This window comes from Haliotis asinina, chromosome 4, assembly GCF_037392515.1.
Source record: "Haliotis asinina isolate JCU_RB_2024 chromosome 4, JCU_Hal_asi_v2, whole genome shotgun sequence".
NCBI lineage: Eukaryota > Metazoa > Mollusca > Gastropoda > Lepetellida > Haliotidae > Haliotis > Haliotis asinina.
Genome location: NC_090283.1, coordinates 35,027,351 through 35,044,701, shown reverse-complemented (window position 1 = coordinate 35,044,701; position 17,351 = coordinate 35,027,351). Strand labels below are relative to the sequence as shown.

The 17,351-nt window shown below is 42.4% G+C and overlaps 1 protein-coding gene across 1 annotated transcript; it reads left to right on the top strand.

Moving 5' to 3' along the window:
• Positions 1–9,941: 9,941 nt before the first annotated feature.
• Positions 9,942–12,689, top strand: LOC137281508 (uncharacterized). Its single transcript, XM_067812774.1, has 3 exons — positions 9,942–10,615; positions 11,423–11,453; positions 11,661–12,689. The coding sequence occupies exons 1-2, from the start codon at positions 10,076–10,078 to the stop codon at positions 11,441–11,443; spliced, it is 561 nt and encodes a 186-aa protein (XP_067668875.1). The 5' UTR covers positions 9,942–10,075; the 3' UTR covers positions 11,444–11,453; positions 11,661–12,689.
• The last annotated feature ends 4,662 nt before the right edge of the window (positions 12,690–17,351 follow it).

Sequence of the window (17,351 nt, the reverse complement as noted above, 5' to 3'; positions counted from 1 at the left end):
CACCCCACCCTCTCGTTGCCCCCAGCACACAGAGACACAAAGCATATTGTAAAGTTCCTAGCACACCCACCCCATACACTAAATATCCACCCCCTTAAAAACGAACACATTGTGATGTTCTCATCTACATCCACCTTCACACAACACACATTGTCCGATCAGCTACATCCACCCTCACACAACCCGCACTGGGACGTTCAATCAGCTACATCAACCCTCACACAACCCGCACTGGGACGTTCTCAGCACACATAGGTGGATGTAGCTGATCGGACGTCCCAATGTGTGTTGTGTGTGGGTGGATGTAGCTGATTGGACGTTCCAATGTGTGTTGTGTGTGGGTGGATGTAGCTGAGAACGTCCCAATGTGTGTTGTTTGAGGGTGGATGTAGCTGATCGGACGTCCCAATGTGTGTTGTTTGAGGGTGGATGTAGCTGATCGGACGTCCCAGTGTGTGTTGTGTGAGGGTGGATGTAGCTGAGAACGTCCCAATGTGTGTTGTGTGTGGGTGGATGTAGCTGATTGGACGTCCCAATGTGTGTTGTGTGTGGGTGGATGTAGCTGATCGGACGTCCCAATGTGTGTTGTGTGAGGGTGGATGTAGCTGATCGGACGTCCCAATGTGTGTTGTGTGTGGGTGGATGTAGCTGATCGGACGTCCCAATGTGTGTTGTGTGAGGGTGGATGTAGCTGATCGGACGTCCCAATGTGTGTTGTGTGTGGGTTGATGTAGCTGATTGAACGTCCCAGTGCGGGTTGTGTGAGGGTGGATGTAGCTGATCGGACGTCCCAATGTGTGTTGTGTGAAGGTGGATGTAGCTGATCGGACGTCCCAATGTGTGTTGTGTGAGGGTGGATGTAGCTGATCGGACGTCCCAATGTGTGTTGTGTGAGGGTGGATGTAGTTGCATCCACCTTCAGTCACCCATACCTCCAACACACCCACCCTCACACAACATACATTGGGACGTTCTCAGCTACATCCACCCACACACAACCCGCACTGGGACGTTCTCAGCTACATCCACCCCGTACAAAACACTCTGTTGTGTTCTCAACTGCATCCACCTTCAGTCACCCATACCTCCAACACAAAACACCTACTGACGTCCTAAATCAACTTTTTGTTACGCATAACAACTATAGCGTCATGTTCCAGTCACGCAGACTTCTCTACACTTCATATTCACAGTCAGCTAATAATGATAATTTGAACTATTGGTGACATACATGTAGTTGAATGCCTGAATGGTGAAGCAGTGGGCAAAAATGTACAGTCATGAACGTAACCTTATCATACTATCACGAGCAATAATGACGCGACATTTTAACCACAACTGGCGGTTTCATCAATTAATGAACCCCTACATTATATTGTAACGTGGTGTGAAAGGCCACAAACACACACTCGCGTGTGCGCACGCATACAGACGGACACACACACACAGACGCACACATACAGACACACACACACTCACACACACACACAAAAATGATGGGAAAGACGAATTTGTATTCTCTTCACAAATCTGGCAGTAAACGTACCTTACTTGATGACCTTTTTCATCAACTCCCTGTTCAATGCTTGTACTTCCGTACAAACTGGTGTGTCGTAAACAGCATAATCATTAAATCACAGCCTGGCGTTAATCAAAACTACTCTAACACTGGATCCGTGATGGTCCAGGTTAGAACACTGGCCTTCGGTAACCCATGTTTGTCGTAAGAGGCGACTAACAGGACCAGGTGGTCATGCTGCGGCGTAAAACTAAACTCATTCACTACTGTAAGACTGACCACATATCTACATCACAGTCCATGGTTAGAAATGCGTAAAAGATAAATATCATTGCGGTGAATAGAGTGCTTTAGATCCACGTAGATGAAATTTACTTGCAACTAGCGCGTGTACTCCTGTAACTCCATTCAACAAGTTCTTAGTCACCCACATCCCCCTACACAAAACATTTGGTGATGTTCTAAGTTACCCCAACCCCCAATACAAAATACTTGGTGATGTTCTAAGTTACCCAATACAAAACACTTGGTGATGTTCTAAGTTACCCACACCCCCAATACAAAACACTTAGTGATGTTTTAATTTACCCCAACCCCCAATACAAAACACTTGGTGATGTTCTAAGTTACCCACACCCCTAATACAAAACACTTGGTGATGTTCTAAGTTACCCAATACAAAACACTTGGTGATGTTCTAAGTTACCCACACCCCTAATACAAAACACTTGGTGATGTTCTAATTTACCCTAACCCCCAATACAAAACACTTGGTGATGTTCTAATTTACCCTAACCCCCAATACAAAACACTTAGTGATGTTCTAATTTACCCTAACCCCCAATACAAAACACTTGGTGATGTTCTTAGTTACCCCCACGCCCAAGGCAAAATACTTTGTGATGTTCTAAGTTACCCCCACGCCCAAGGCAAAATACTTTGTGATGTTCTAAGTTACCCCCACGCCCAACACAAAATACTTTGTGATGTTCTAAGTTACCCCCACGCCCAACACAAAATACTTTGTGATGTTCTAAGTTACCCCCACGCCCAAGGCAAAATACTTTGTGATGTTCTTAGTTACCCCCACGCCCAAGGCAAAAGACTTTGTGATGTTCTAAGTTGCCCCCACGCCCAAGGCAAAATACTTTGTGATGTTCTAAGTTACCCCCACGCCCAAGGCAAAATACTTTGTGATGTTCTAAGTTACCCCCACGCCCAAGGCAAAATACTTTGTGATGTTCTAAGTTACCCACACCCCTAACACAAAACACCTGTGATGTTCTAAGTTACCCACACCCCTAACACATATCACTTGGTGATGTTCTAAGTTACCCCTACCCCCAACACTAAACGCCTGGTTATGTTCTAAGTTACCCCCACGCCCGAGGCAAAAGACTTTGTGATGTTCTTAGTCACACCCACCCCCAACACAAAACACTTGGTGATGTTGTTAGTCTCCCACACCCCTAACACAAAATACCTGGTGATATTCAAAGTTACCCCCAGCCCAAGACAAAACACTAGGTGATGTTCTTAGTCACCCGTCCACGGAATATGATGTTTCTGCTGATCATAAACAGGCGACAGACAGCCGTTAGCACCAGAATCCTTCTATTAATTATGCATGCCACTAGTCACACACCCTTATAAAAATAAATTTACAGATGAATCCACATCTAATCTCCTTCCTCTTACCTAGAGCCTTTAGGATGAAAGGACATATACTTGTGTGACACGTAAGACGAAGCACTATATATAGGCACTAGACTAAGACAAACACCATGGATAAGTCATACTGAAGTAATGGACAATAAGAATAAGGCAAAGCACTAAAGAATAAGACAATGCCACAGAATCCGCATCCGAGCTTAATCAAGTGTCCGATGGGATCAAGGAATTCTAGCAGTCACTTGGCTCTCTGCTTGAGTTGGTCTTTAAGTCTTTGGATACCCCGACTTTGGTTCCACAGGTGGAGAGGAAGTCTGGCACCCATAGTCTACCCAGTTCACAACCACAATCTGTGAAGTCCTCAGCATGGTTAAAATTAGGGGAAGATTTCGTATATTCAAGCTTCTCATAGACGTCACTTGTCAGCAGACTGAAGAACATCTTGTAAGTTGTCGTCTGTCGATGTGGGATGCCTGTATCTCCTATTATTAATGTACCCCGTAATCCGAAGTAGCACATTAGAACAACTTGAATATTAACCATCCCCAAACACACGCACGTGGTAACCTACATTAATGTACCCCATAATCCGAAGTAGCACATTAGAACAACTTGAACACAGAAGTGGAGAAATCTCACCGAGTCTGCCATGTAGTCATACATCCGTATCATAATCATGTTTTGTGAAGTTTACCTAAACAGCCAATACATGTACAGCGCAGTGACTTGGGAAACCCATAGATTAGATTTTGAAAAGCGAATATGACTCCCTCCGCAACTGACAACTCCTCAAAGATTTCCATTTTGTTGACAACCACTTGAACACATGGCCAGTCTTCGTGGATGACAATAGAGGCCCACATCGTACATCATAATTCAGTAGAAACTTCTCGCCCCGTCAGGAGTCAAGATATCAATCCCATGGAACATGTTTGGGACTTTACTCCTTGCCGAATGCCCCTGAGAGGTGTTGAGATCATGACATTGCCCTCAATCAAGAATCAAACGCAATGCCGTAACATCAAATTCAACGTAAAGTCTGTGGATGTTATTACAGTTGAAAGACGTTACACCATGTATTGACATTGTTCTCGGTGATTGATGCGAATGTGACTTGCTGAGGAATGTATGCCGGAATCTTTAAGATGACTGCACTTGTTGTCATACAACTACACTTATCAGAACCAGATCTAGAAAATTCGTTCGTTCTGCTTTTACATTTGCCTTTTTATTATTACCTGAGTGTCAATGTATCCGGTAGTTTAAACTGAGTCTAGGCTTATTCCTTTGCTATGGTTATTTCACTATGAAAAACTGAGGGCGTTGCGATACTTCTTTCCACGTGTATATATATGGGGCACGGAGGCTCTCCTATCGACCATTTTGACCATGTGCATGACACATGTAACATTAAGTCATGTAATCGCTCGCTGAGATTTATATCTCGTGTAAGGTTGATGAAAACTTTGAGAACCGTACCTTCGTTGGTGCACTTTTCTGTTTCTATGTTGTATGTTTTGAATCGCTGCACAGGTCCGTAAATGGAACTCTCCATTTTGTTCCGAGAGCAAGTGTCACTGAAGTGAACGAAGGCTGCAGCCAAAGAGCCACACAATAAGGTTAAACGACACCTGGACTGTTGGACTGCTCGACACGTGAAACTGACAGTCAGGGAATTGTGTGCATATCTAACACAGTGTATGTATTGGTGTAGTTTCATTAATATTCTCCATAGTGGGTGCGACCTCCACAACAGCGTCAGTGACCTCCACACCATTATTGTCGTGTAGTCCAGCGCCTGATATACGACTGCAGAAGACGCTACACGCAATCCTTGTGATCTTCTCTTGTCCTCGAGTTTAAATCCACGCATGTCGGCGAGTTATGACGACAAACACTGACTGTTTAAGTGGGACACAACTGCTGCAGTCCATAAATTTCATTAAATTTATTCAAAACCCTGTTTTGCCAAAGGTGCACTCATGAACCACAGACATATACATACACAACTCGTGCGTGCGTGCATGCGTGCGTGCGTGCGTGCGTGCGTGCGTGCGCACATACATACATACACTGAAGCAGTTCAGATCAACATGCATTGAATGTACAGACACGTGGCCTTTATATACACTTGACGTAAATTCCATAAACTCACCTGTTAATTGAGTATAGCATGGTTGATTTTCATGAATGTAATTTTCATAAGATCAAAGTCAAATTTTGCACATTTGTGAGGGATCATCTCATTTGCAATCACATAATTTCTGTTTAATTTTCCGTTTCTTATTTATCGAATGTCAACAAGTTGGTTGACATACGCACGGTGCTGAGACCTCCTTTAACATGGTGACCTATGTGATTCTGCATTGTGGAACAATGATAAGGTGATAAATGTGATGTTATTAGTTAAATAGAGGTCGGAAAACCGAACTATGTGTGAGAGCAGAGATGATTTCACATTTCCCTGTGGAATTCAACAAACATCCATCCATGCTCCACTGAAATAACACGTTAGTCTATGGAAGTGTCCGAACATAACTGGCACGGGTCTGTATGAGTCGTGGAAGTGTTAGCTCGTCGCGATGAAGACCCGGCTTCAAGTCCCCACATAGGTATTTTGTCTGAAACCCTCGCCTTGATATTGCTAAAAGCGGCGTAAAACCCACCTCACTCACTCACAAGTTGAACCCACACGAGTCTTACATTGTATTCTGCATCACAGCATTCCAATATTTAGCTGGAGCATTTGTTTGACATCAAGACTGTACGTCATCAAAACTTAGAACCTGAAGAAGAAAATGTGACAATAACTCGCCAAACAAAATGTGACTTGACCCAAACAGTATATTATGGAAATGAGAATGGTTTTATCCACGATGTGACACGACTGTATGAAACAGTATGCTATGTTAATGAGAGACGCTGTTTGCGATTCACCAAGCACCTTACAAACATGTTCACAAACATGAAAGAGAGAGAGAGTTTTTGTTTTTTGTTTTTGCTTCGTAATCTTGTCAAAATACTGTTATGAAGCTATATTTACATACCAGTAGAAGCAATGTCCCCTCCTGAGCACCAGAAGAAAGAAATGTCCCATCTTGGGCACCATGAGAAGCAATGTCCCATTTAGATCACCATAAGAAAGTATGGGCCACCACAAGGAAATAATGTCCCCTCTCTGGGTCACCATAAGAAAGTAATATCCTCTCTGGGCCACCATAAGAAAGTAATATCCTCTCTGGGTCACCATAAGAAAGTAATATCCTCTCTGGGTCACCATAAGAAAGTAATATCCTCTCTGGGTCACCATAAGAAAGTAGTATCCTCTCTGGGTCACCATAAGAAAGTAGTATCCTTTCTGGGTCACCATAAGAAAGTAATATCCTCTCTGGGTCACCATAAGAAAGTAATATCCTCTCTGGGCCACCATAAGAAAGTAATTATCCTCTCTGGGTCACCATAAGAAAGTAGTATCCTCTCTGGGCCACCATAAGAAAGTAGTATCCTCTCTGGGTCACCATAAGAAAGTAGTATCCTCTCTGGGTCACCATAAGAAAGTAGTATCCTTCCCTTGGTCATCATAAGAAAGTAATATCCTCTCTGGGTCACCATAAGAAAGTAGTATCCTCTCTGGGTCACCATAAGAAAGTAATATCCTCTCTGGGTCACCATAAGAAAGTAGTATCCTTTCTGGGTCACCATAAGAAAGTAATATCCTCTCTGGGTCACCATAAGAAAGTAATATCCTCTCTGGGTCACCATAAGCAAATAATGTCCCCTCTCGGTCACCATAAAAAGGAATGCCTCCTCTCGGTCACCATGAAGAAGCAATGTAGCGTTATAGACAGTGGAGGTTTTGGACCCCTCGTGCGCCCTTGAGAAGGACCTGGTCGCAAACTGCCATTTTCTGTGCAACTACAGTACACGCAAAATTTGGCTAAAGTCGGTTGAATAGTTTTTGAAATATGAACATGAGATCGGTTCTGGAGAAGGTTTTTAGTAGCCGGAGTGAGTAACACACTTTGACGTACCAAGACAGTGTTAGTGTGGATAGCTAAGAGAAGTTTACTCTTCAAAAAAAGCAGGGAAACCTGAACTTTGAAGTCTGGTCGAAAGAAAACGTGTACAGCGTCATTATGAGTCTTGAGGTCCATAAATCACTGTAGACCATGTTTTCCGATAATTTTCTTCCATCTGTGCATGGTCTGGGTTTTCAGGGCCAAATCACACATTACTGACTGAAGATTGTAAACCTGACATTTTCATGTCATACTCCATTCACCTAACAAGGAAGGTAACTGAACGAAGAGCTTTGCATGTGGTAATGCATTCTAAAAACATCCATTATTATTGTATCAACATTGATTCAATCCCACATATCTCCCAATTTCGACAATCGTACATTGAAAGTAAAGTTCCCCTACTTTTGTGAAAAGAATGTTATCACACAGTGTAAGCGACTGTGACGTGAGGTACGATCATCAACTCTCTGACGAACGCCCTCGGCGGCCCGTCTTTAAAGTAGTACAAGTTCAGTTCGTCGTCGTTGATGTCAACTAGGTCGATGTTGTACCTTTTCATGGACCATATCGGATTGGTGGCATGTTTTCTGCTGCCTCCCTCATATTCGCTCGGAGGATACAAGTACCTAATGATGACGCGGTCCGGTAATGGTGTCTCTTCTGTTTTATCATGACGGGTCGCCGGTGACGATTCAAGAGATTTCATTTTGATGTCTTTGACTAGTGTCTTGCCTACGAGTCTGCTGACCTCATGGTTGATGGCGTTCGCCACTCTTGACAAGAGTGCGACCCAGTCTGTGTTATCGTTTCGGGGATTGATTAAATCCCGGGAGTACTGGTGCAAGAATGGGTGTTCGGCTAAGGTGAGATCGAATGTCTCGACTATTGTTTTTTTGCTCCCGCTACTCCACGTCTAACGTGGACGTTGACCTTGGCCAGCACCTGGGCCACGGTTCCCATGAACTCTCTTTTGGGATCGACTTGCAATACGGCTGGCAGGTCATGCGACTGCGTTTGTGGATATGTGCAAAGGCTTTGACGACTTCGTTCGAATCTTTGGTTCGGCTTCCTTGTAGTGACTGGCCACGTCGACGACAGTAAAGGGGTACTTGAAGGTCGTATTACTCACCTTGTTGGACAGGAGAAACAGGAGGTCGGCTTGGTGAACACGATTTAGCGTTGAAATGTCGAATTTTCTTCTCGGAAAGTATCGAGGTGCCAGCAGATAGACTTGCCAAATGGCTTGTTCTTTTAGCCGGGCTTTGACTTTTTCTTTCGAGACTCGAGCAGCTTTGGTGAACTTCAGGGCGGCATCCTTTTCAGTACCCTCGCAGGATGTAATGCATTTTCTCCATTGGTGTATATACTGCCTGTGTGCGTGAGTGCTCAATTGTTAGATACGTGTACGTGTCCCTAAGAGAAAGTGGTGACTCCGTCGATGGCGTTCCATCGTTTTGTGTCCATGGGAGACAGCCAGGTCTTGTTTATTGTCAATCCGTATGTCCTGTGTCAGCAGCTTCCCAAAATGTTCATTTGGTGTTTGTACGAGTTGCTTTTGGACAGGGCTTCCTTGAATCTGGCGTGTTTGATGTGCTTTTTCACCACATATGTTTTCACGACTTTCCCGATTTCGTCGTCGTCTGATGGAATATATCTTGGGTCTCAAGCCAACGTACTCGGCGATCGGCATGCCCGCGCATTCGTGCTTCATCTTGCCGAGCAAAGGATGGTCTTTGGATGCGTTTTCTCAAATTCTTCATGGTCTTGTTGAACACCGAGTTGTTAATGAACTTGAAAAGGTATTTCTCGAAATTGCTGATAGCTAGTTTTCGCAAGTCTGTTTTCATTTGGATGTAAGGCTCAGTCCAAGGACCTTGGTCGAACTCGAGTGCTCGCTGGATTTTCTGGGTGATAGGCGAGTCAGTCAAGATGCTGCGAAAGCATGGCAATCTCGTCTCGTAAAACTGGACCAGCCGTCCATGTATTTGTTGGGATAGACACCCTTCCTCAGCAGCAATGTTCGAGTCTTAGTGTCGGTTTATCGACTGGTGATGGGGAAGTCATTTTGGGTCGTTGGCTTTCACGATTCCGTCTAGAGACGACATCGGGAATTGAATGTTGTCTTGAATGAGTTCTTAGAAGAGCTCATAAAATCTCAAGAGCTAACAGGCCGACATTACCGGCGGCAAACGATAATATAGTCAACAAACTCATTAATGCGAGATAGCTGTACCTGAGTAAGAATTGTCTGGATAGCTATGTGTCATTTCGGGTGGCTCCCATCACTTGCATTCAAGAACGGGGCCTGGGTCTTTCATGTCTCTTCATATAAATAACATTCGGTTTTCAATTCTTGACACTTATGAGTGCACTGCCTCATGAAACTGGAAACTCATGAAGGTTTCAACGGGTTCCAAAGGTTGTCCTTGATTTAAAGTCCTGAATCTTGGTGGTGAATATGGTGACTCTTATCTAAGCGAAACTCCAGTACGGTTGATACTGCATTAAAGAACATAAAACCTCAACAGCCAAGGCCGACAGCAAAACCGCCCTCTCATACTACCACAGATTTACGTCTACAGTGTATATAACTCGCTTATGATTGAATGTTTTATATGTAGTTACACATAGTAAGATGTACTGGATTGTGAACGCCGAGAAATACAACAGCTGGCATTATGTTGATCAGGCGGTGATATACACGTCATACGCGGAAATAATAACTTCAGTTATGCCCGAGTACGCTTTACACTGACTATCAGATCACTAAAGATCACGAACCAGAGAGAACACACCAGTGCGAATCAAATAAACCTCGAACAGGGTGACTATTTGTTTCGCGATCACTTCTTTTCATATTCCCATGTCAGATTCTGGATTTTGTCTTGCGGAAACATACTTTGAAGACAATATGGCTATGCCAGATGTTTCAGATCACGGAAGATACGCTGCCAGACACCAGGACCACACCCTGGCGATGCCCATCCGCAGTGGTGGGGGGAACATGATGTTCGGCCACCGTGCCCGCCTCTACACCCACCAGTCTGTTGCCAACAGTGAGTACTCGGACTACTACGGTTACTATGAGATGTACGCTCCAGTTACTGCCGCTGATATAAAGGAAGTGAAGACACTAAGCAGGAGTTTGTTCAAGCTGAAGATTGCCTATGTTGTTCTGACTCTGTTTATTGTGCTCAGTATTATAGCTTTCATCCTCATGAACCCATCTGTGTCGCCATTCTTGCACCGCGAGGAACCCATCCGCTCAGTGCGTCTGGCGTGTAATATCCTGAAGGAAATCTGTGGGATGGCAAGCTCACCCATTGAAGATATCCGGGTTCCCACAGATCTAAACATGTGCCACCTGGAAAAAGTGGAACAAATTATCAGGCTTATACCCAAGGTGAGTACCACTGTTTAGTGCTTAATGTGTGATCCGAATTTCGGACCTTCCAATTCATCGTCGGGCGTCCAACGACCAAAAAGGTAACGCCACATGTTTTTCCAACTCTCTCTCTCTCTCTCTCTCTCTCTCTCCTATTGCCTGTGAAAAGCATGTGTGTTGCTGATCATACTGATTGTTCAGCATGTGTTCGGTTGGACTTTCATGATGTCATTCCCGTAACGTACACCTGTGCCACAAAGTGAGACATGAAGATCGGCTTGTCAGCTCGGTCCACCCTGAATCAATCATATTTTAAGAAACACGTTTGCCGTTTTGCTGCAGACGTGTTCGTTCACTGTGGTGGAACCCTGTCAGCCCCCTGCATGTAAAGCAGCTAAACACGTACACAGCTTGACATTGCGTTGAGCCAGATTCAAGAATGCCCGTGAATCTTATTCCTCCGACAAGAGAAGCCAAGAGTAGACACTAGTCAGTTCATGTCACCAAATTTTAAGTTCAATGTTTATTTGTTGGATGATACTTATATCATCAAAACGTTACCCTTGACAATCTTTATCGATATATCAATCACGTGTTTGTCTGGCCCGTGCTCCACTATTTACATCGTCGTCAAATTGCTGGGACATTAGGGTTACATGGTGCGACGTTAAAAACAAAGGTCTTCTCCCCTTGGTCTGCCCATGTCACTCTATCTCACCTCTAACTAAACAGTACCTAGCTCTTCCCCAGCCTCGTCTGTCACACCTCTCTCCAACACTTTCTCCTCAGGACTTACTAATCTTGAAATATTTGACTTTGTTTCAGTGTGATGGGTACAAAAACTGAGCCAAATACTGTAAGTATCACGTATAACCGATCGATGTATTGTCGTAACGCAAGTGGCTTACAATACTTACTGTTCTTGGGAATGTGAACATAGCAATGATATTAGTGATCTCATGTAATCTCACTCACGGAATATTTAAACGTGCTATAAAAACTAACACCAGGCTGCTTAAGAGTTTAACGTGTTCCCTGTTGCTATACAAACTGTCTGTTTCAGTCATGGTGATCTGTGTGAGTCTGTGACGACGCTAGAAACAGCCGTGTGACATGGTATGACCGCTTCCGTGCCGATACCACAGGTTGTTTCAGGTCAGGAGGAACTACCTCGTTGACTTAGTGTACAGTGAAGTCATGTCACTACAAGGAACTCAATACTGAATTATTAGCGACTTTACAGAGAATATGACTTATCTTCAGGACAACACGTGCAATGTTCCCATTCACGTGGCCTGTGGCACGTGCTGTGCGACCTTTACCTCTGTATATGTTTAACTTAGATAAGGTTATATGTCTTCAACAGGTTTGTTGACACAGTCAGCGCAGCTTGTCAACACAAGATTTCATAATATCGCGGCAGTCCGTGGCAGTGTATATTCTGTAAGGACTGCACTGTGTACATGGAGCACCTCTTCACAGGACTTCAGGACCAGCTACGCTTGAAATTATACTGATATTTCAATCTATATCTGTGATATGACATGTTCAAAATTTGTTTGGCGGCCATTTTTTCAGCTCCGTGTTGGAACAATAAGTTATAGACCTCAGTAACCGTGTGCCAGTGTTCAATATTGTAAAGCTATTTACGAGTCTGGCCTATCTAGGGCTACAGCCTCCAGATGTCCTCCCTGAAATATCACTCTTTCGACAGTACATCAGCATCGACCAAAGAGGATGTGTCTCTTTTGTACTGTTTTGATATATTTGCCTAGTAACTATAACACAAGAAATGATCACTTTGTTGTGAATAGGTGGTACCATGCTCACAGCTACCACACAACGTTTTCTTAACGTTGTGGGGTGGTTTGTAGATTGGTAACGTCATGACTCAACGTTATCAGAATGTTAGTATTACGTCATGTTATTACGATATGCCACAACGTAATAAGAATATTGCAAATTTACGTCGAGGAAACGTTATGCTCTGGACTCCTCACAACTTGGTGTCACATTTTTTGTAGCATTTTCTTTTTTTTTTTTTTTCTTTTTGTTTGTTTGGGTTTTTTTAGTAAAACTGTTCGCTTTCATATTATTTCTTCACTATTCAACTACAGCTTCAGAAAACACACGACCAAAACAACATGCAAATTGACGAACAAACATTGAAGTGAATTTCTGCTTTGTTTCATATGCCCTGTTCAATACTGTGAAAATTGTTCATGTATCAACGTTAAACAGAATCTTAAGGAAACATAACATACGTCAACATCAACTAATTTTACTTTGTGGCGACTTATAAATGACATATCATAACGTCAGGCCACAACTATGTGGCAACGTAAATGGGAGTCCACGTAAAAACGTGACACCGAAAGCATAACGTTGTGACAACGTGAAATTGTTAGCTGGTCTGTCTCCTGAGTACCCATCTACCTGCTCCCCAACGTACTCATCTATGTAACTATGTATATGTCGATTGATGTGTTTACACACTTACCTTCTCTTCAACGTACCCACCTATGTAACCATGTATAAATCTACTGACTTACCTACCTACTTATTTCCCAACGTACCCACCTATGTAACTATGTATATGTCTACTGACTTACATAACTACCTACTTCCCAACGTACCCGCCTATGTGACTATGTATATGTCTACTGACTTACATACCTACCTACTTCCCAACTTACCCGCCTATGTGACTATGTATATGTCTACTGACTTACACACCTACCTACTTCCCAACGTACCCACCTATGTAACTAAGTATAAATCTACTGACACATACCTACCTACTTCCCAACGTATCCGCCTATGTAACTATGTAAATGTCTACTGACTTACATACCTACCTACTTCCCAACGTACCCACCTATGGAACTATGTATAAATCTACTGACTTACATACCTACCTATTTCCCAACGTACCCATCTACGTGACTATGTATATGTCTACTGACTTACATACCTACCTACTTCCCAACGTATCCGCCTATGTAACTATGTAAATGTCTACTGACTTACATACCTACCTACTTCCCAACGTACCCACCTATGGAACTATGTATAAATCTACTGACTTACATACCTACCTATTTCCCAACGTACCCATCTACGTGACTATGTATATGTCTACTGACTTACATACCTACCTACTTCCCAACGTATCCGCCTATGTAACTATGTATAAATCTACTGACTTACATACCTACCTACTTCCCAACGTACCCACCTATGGAACTATGTATAAATCTACTGACTTACATACCTACCTATTTCCCAACGTACCCATCTACGTGACTATGTATATGTCTACTGACTTACATACCTACCTACTTCCCAACGTATCCGCCTATGTAACTATGTATAAATCTACTGACTTACATACCTACCTACTTCCCAACGTACCCACTTATGTAACTATGTATGAATCTACTGACTTACATACCTACCTACTTCCCAACGTACCCGCCTATGTAACTATGTATAAATCTACTGACTTACATACCTACCTACTTCCCAACGTACCCGCCTATGGAACTATGTATAAATCTACTGACTTACATACCTACCTACTTCCCAACGTACCCACTTATGTAACTATGTATAAATCTACTGACTTACATACCTACCTACTTCCCAACGTACCCGCCTATGTGTGTATTGACGTACATGTCTATGTCTACCTGCCTATGTATCCACTATGTGCTAATGTAATGATAAATTAGTTATGTGACATTGTTTGTGATAAGCCAGTAGAAATATTTCTGGAAAAGAATATGGGCGAATATATTCTCCATTTACTCATCAGTACAGTTACATGTGTCATCACTGAACTTTCAGCCACGCATGTACGTGTCATCACATACCAAGGTGACTGATACATCTGTGGAGTGAATCTCCGTCCTCTAATGGGGTCTGTAGTAAAGTCCCCTCCGCGAATACTGTCCCTTTTATACCGGAAGTAAATCAGTTTCACGGAGTAGTCCGGTCTCAACCAGAGAGGATACTAGTTAACGGTTCTGTACCAAACGAGCGAAAGCGGTAGAGATACCTCGGTAAACAAGTGTGCCCATCGTGCTACTTTTGACGGTGCCCATAATGCCCAATACTGTTTTAGTTTAAACCGGATTTATTCTCTAGCAACAACTACTTTATTAAATATAGGTATTTGGGGACATAAAGTACTACATGTGAAGTAATGCAAGGGGTCATTTGCCAGCACAGAATGTTTATGTTTATGTAACACATATAAAGCCTTAAAGGACCACTGAACTCAATTTTTGGTACTATTTTCATCACTGCATATGAAAGACTTCTGATTAATCATAAACGAAACACCATTTTTTAAAAAAAAAATACTTGTGGTTAATTAATGCCAAGCGCTTAAAAGCTGCTAAAAAGCCGTCTGCTTCTCTCTCGACCGCAAACGAAACGACAGACACGGTTACGTAACACTGTCGCCAGAGAACCGGACATGACGTAGTAGAAGGAACGATTTCCAATTAATTGTATAGAAAATGTGTAGGAAGCTCGTCATTTTACTGATTTCTCGACGTCACCAAAGACAAGGCGAATTGTTGTGTTGCCGTCAATTGCTCCTTGGGGTCGGGTGATGATGGTGTGACTATGCACAGATTTCCACCGGACCCGTAGTTCGTGCTTAAATTGGTTGCTAGTGTGTGCGAAGTGAGCGTTGTGGAAGCATGTGGTAGATACTAAATCGGATGTTTCGCCCCCTACCACGCTTCCAGGATAGAAAATGGGAGATCAAGTTTCATCGAGTTTATAAAATCAAGACTGCTTACTACACATTGCTGACCAAAGGGATTTTGCATGGATATAATGCTTTCTTCCTCGGAAGCGAGGTTGTGGTCGAAGTGACAATATTATCGTAAAAAATATTATGTCGGCCCCCGCCTCGATTCACTCGAAGGATGAAATTGTTATGTTATATGCAATGTCATGTAAAATCCTAATCTCCATCAATAAAAGACTTATTGTACTACCAGTGAAAAGTAATTTTGATTTTGTAAGTCGGTGAAAAGAAACTTAAATAGCATCTATCTTCAGACAGGGCGCCGCCAGTTTTTTTAGCACGGGCTAAAAGTCGGTTAGAATTATTGAGATTATGGTTTGTTTTCATCAAGTTAGAAAATCCAAACTACTTTTTACCAGTAGTTAAATGTGTATTTCAATTATGACCAAAAGGATTTTGCATGACACAACTTGTAACATAACGATTTCTTCCACCGAAACAAGATGGGGGTCGTGGAAACGTTCACCAGTATGTAGACACTTGTCAATATAAGTCTTTATATTTGGTCTCATGATCCTAATTACTTTATAATCATAATTGTATGGATTTTGAACTTAACAGAAAGAAGCGATCTGCGAGTGTATAACAGGAATGTAATATCTAGACATTTTATAGTTGGCCAATATGAATCATAATTTGCGCGCACGCCCTAGTGTATGTCGTCTGTATCATTACACTTCGCGACGAAAACAATGATGCTGTTGAAGGTTACGACAACTTAATATAAACAAAATGCAAATATTAAAATTAAATCAAATTAAAGTTATAGGATGTCAGACAATTACCTTGTTCGAGGAATGTATCCATCAATAGCCACAAAAACGAGTGATATATAAATCATCTGCAGATTTCCCAAGTGATGTGTCTTTCAACAATCGAACATACGAAATGTATCGTTTCGGATTTTTCAAATTGCTGTATAGTCTCATTGGTCACCCAAGACAACACACCTGGTAACTAATTGCATAATGTGTGTCATTCTTTTCGAAAAAGTAACTAGTTAGTCAATAGTCAATCAATGTATTGGCGGTTAATCCTTTGAAAGAAGAGTGTTGTTTTTACATAGACACAGATACGACAGAGTGTATTCAGTATAGATTCGTAAATGTACATACATAAACACTACCCCTTTTGACAAATTCCCCACTGAACTCCGCATAAAACTAATTACTCAATTAACGTGTTATCGGTTAATCCTTTGATCGATCCAGACACAAGAAATGCCAAATGGGGGCCTTTGCCGGGTAATCTAAGTGGTGTTCCCACTAATTATAGCTGTTATAAATTCATTAACTGAGCATCAAGTGAATGATGACAAATAACGCGTAGGTTTATACCACCTAACACGGATTACAACCTAGCGACACTAAGTGATTTTGACAGAATCGTCTATGAAAACAAGGGTTGTAACTCGAAAACTAGGCAAAGCAGGAGACAAAATTAAGTCATGGTAAATTGTGAGAACATATAGCTTTCATTTTCCCCAACAAACCTGTAAACGAAATAATTTACCCCCTGAAATGTAGATGAATTCTGCACAGACCCTCATTTCTATACCTACTGTGACGTTACGGAGACGCGCTGCTCTGATTGGTTGAAATTTCGTTTGCGGCTGAGAATTGTGCACTGTTCACAAAAAGGTTGATTTAAGGTAATTAGAGATCGAATGAGCAGTTTTGATGGCGGGGTTTCATTTATAACGATGTCAGCAAGTGATTTTGCGTTTGTACCCTATTAGAGTATATGTGACCTTTAAGGTGACATGCCATAAAATATCTTGTTTACTCTTGTTGAGAAACAACAAACGGAAAGGAAAGGGATTCTTCTTGAATAATTCATTGCTATAGTGACGATAAATATACACGTGTGAGTCATGTCGCCGTCTATTGGTTTCAGTCCTACGTCAGTGAATCAAGGAAATATTTGGGT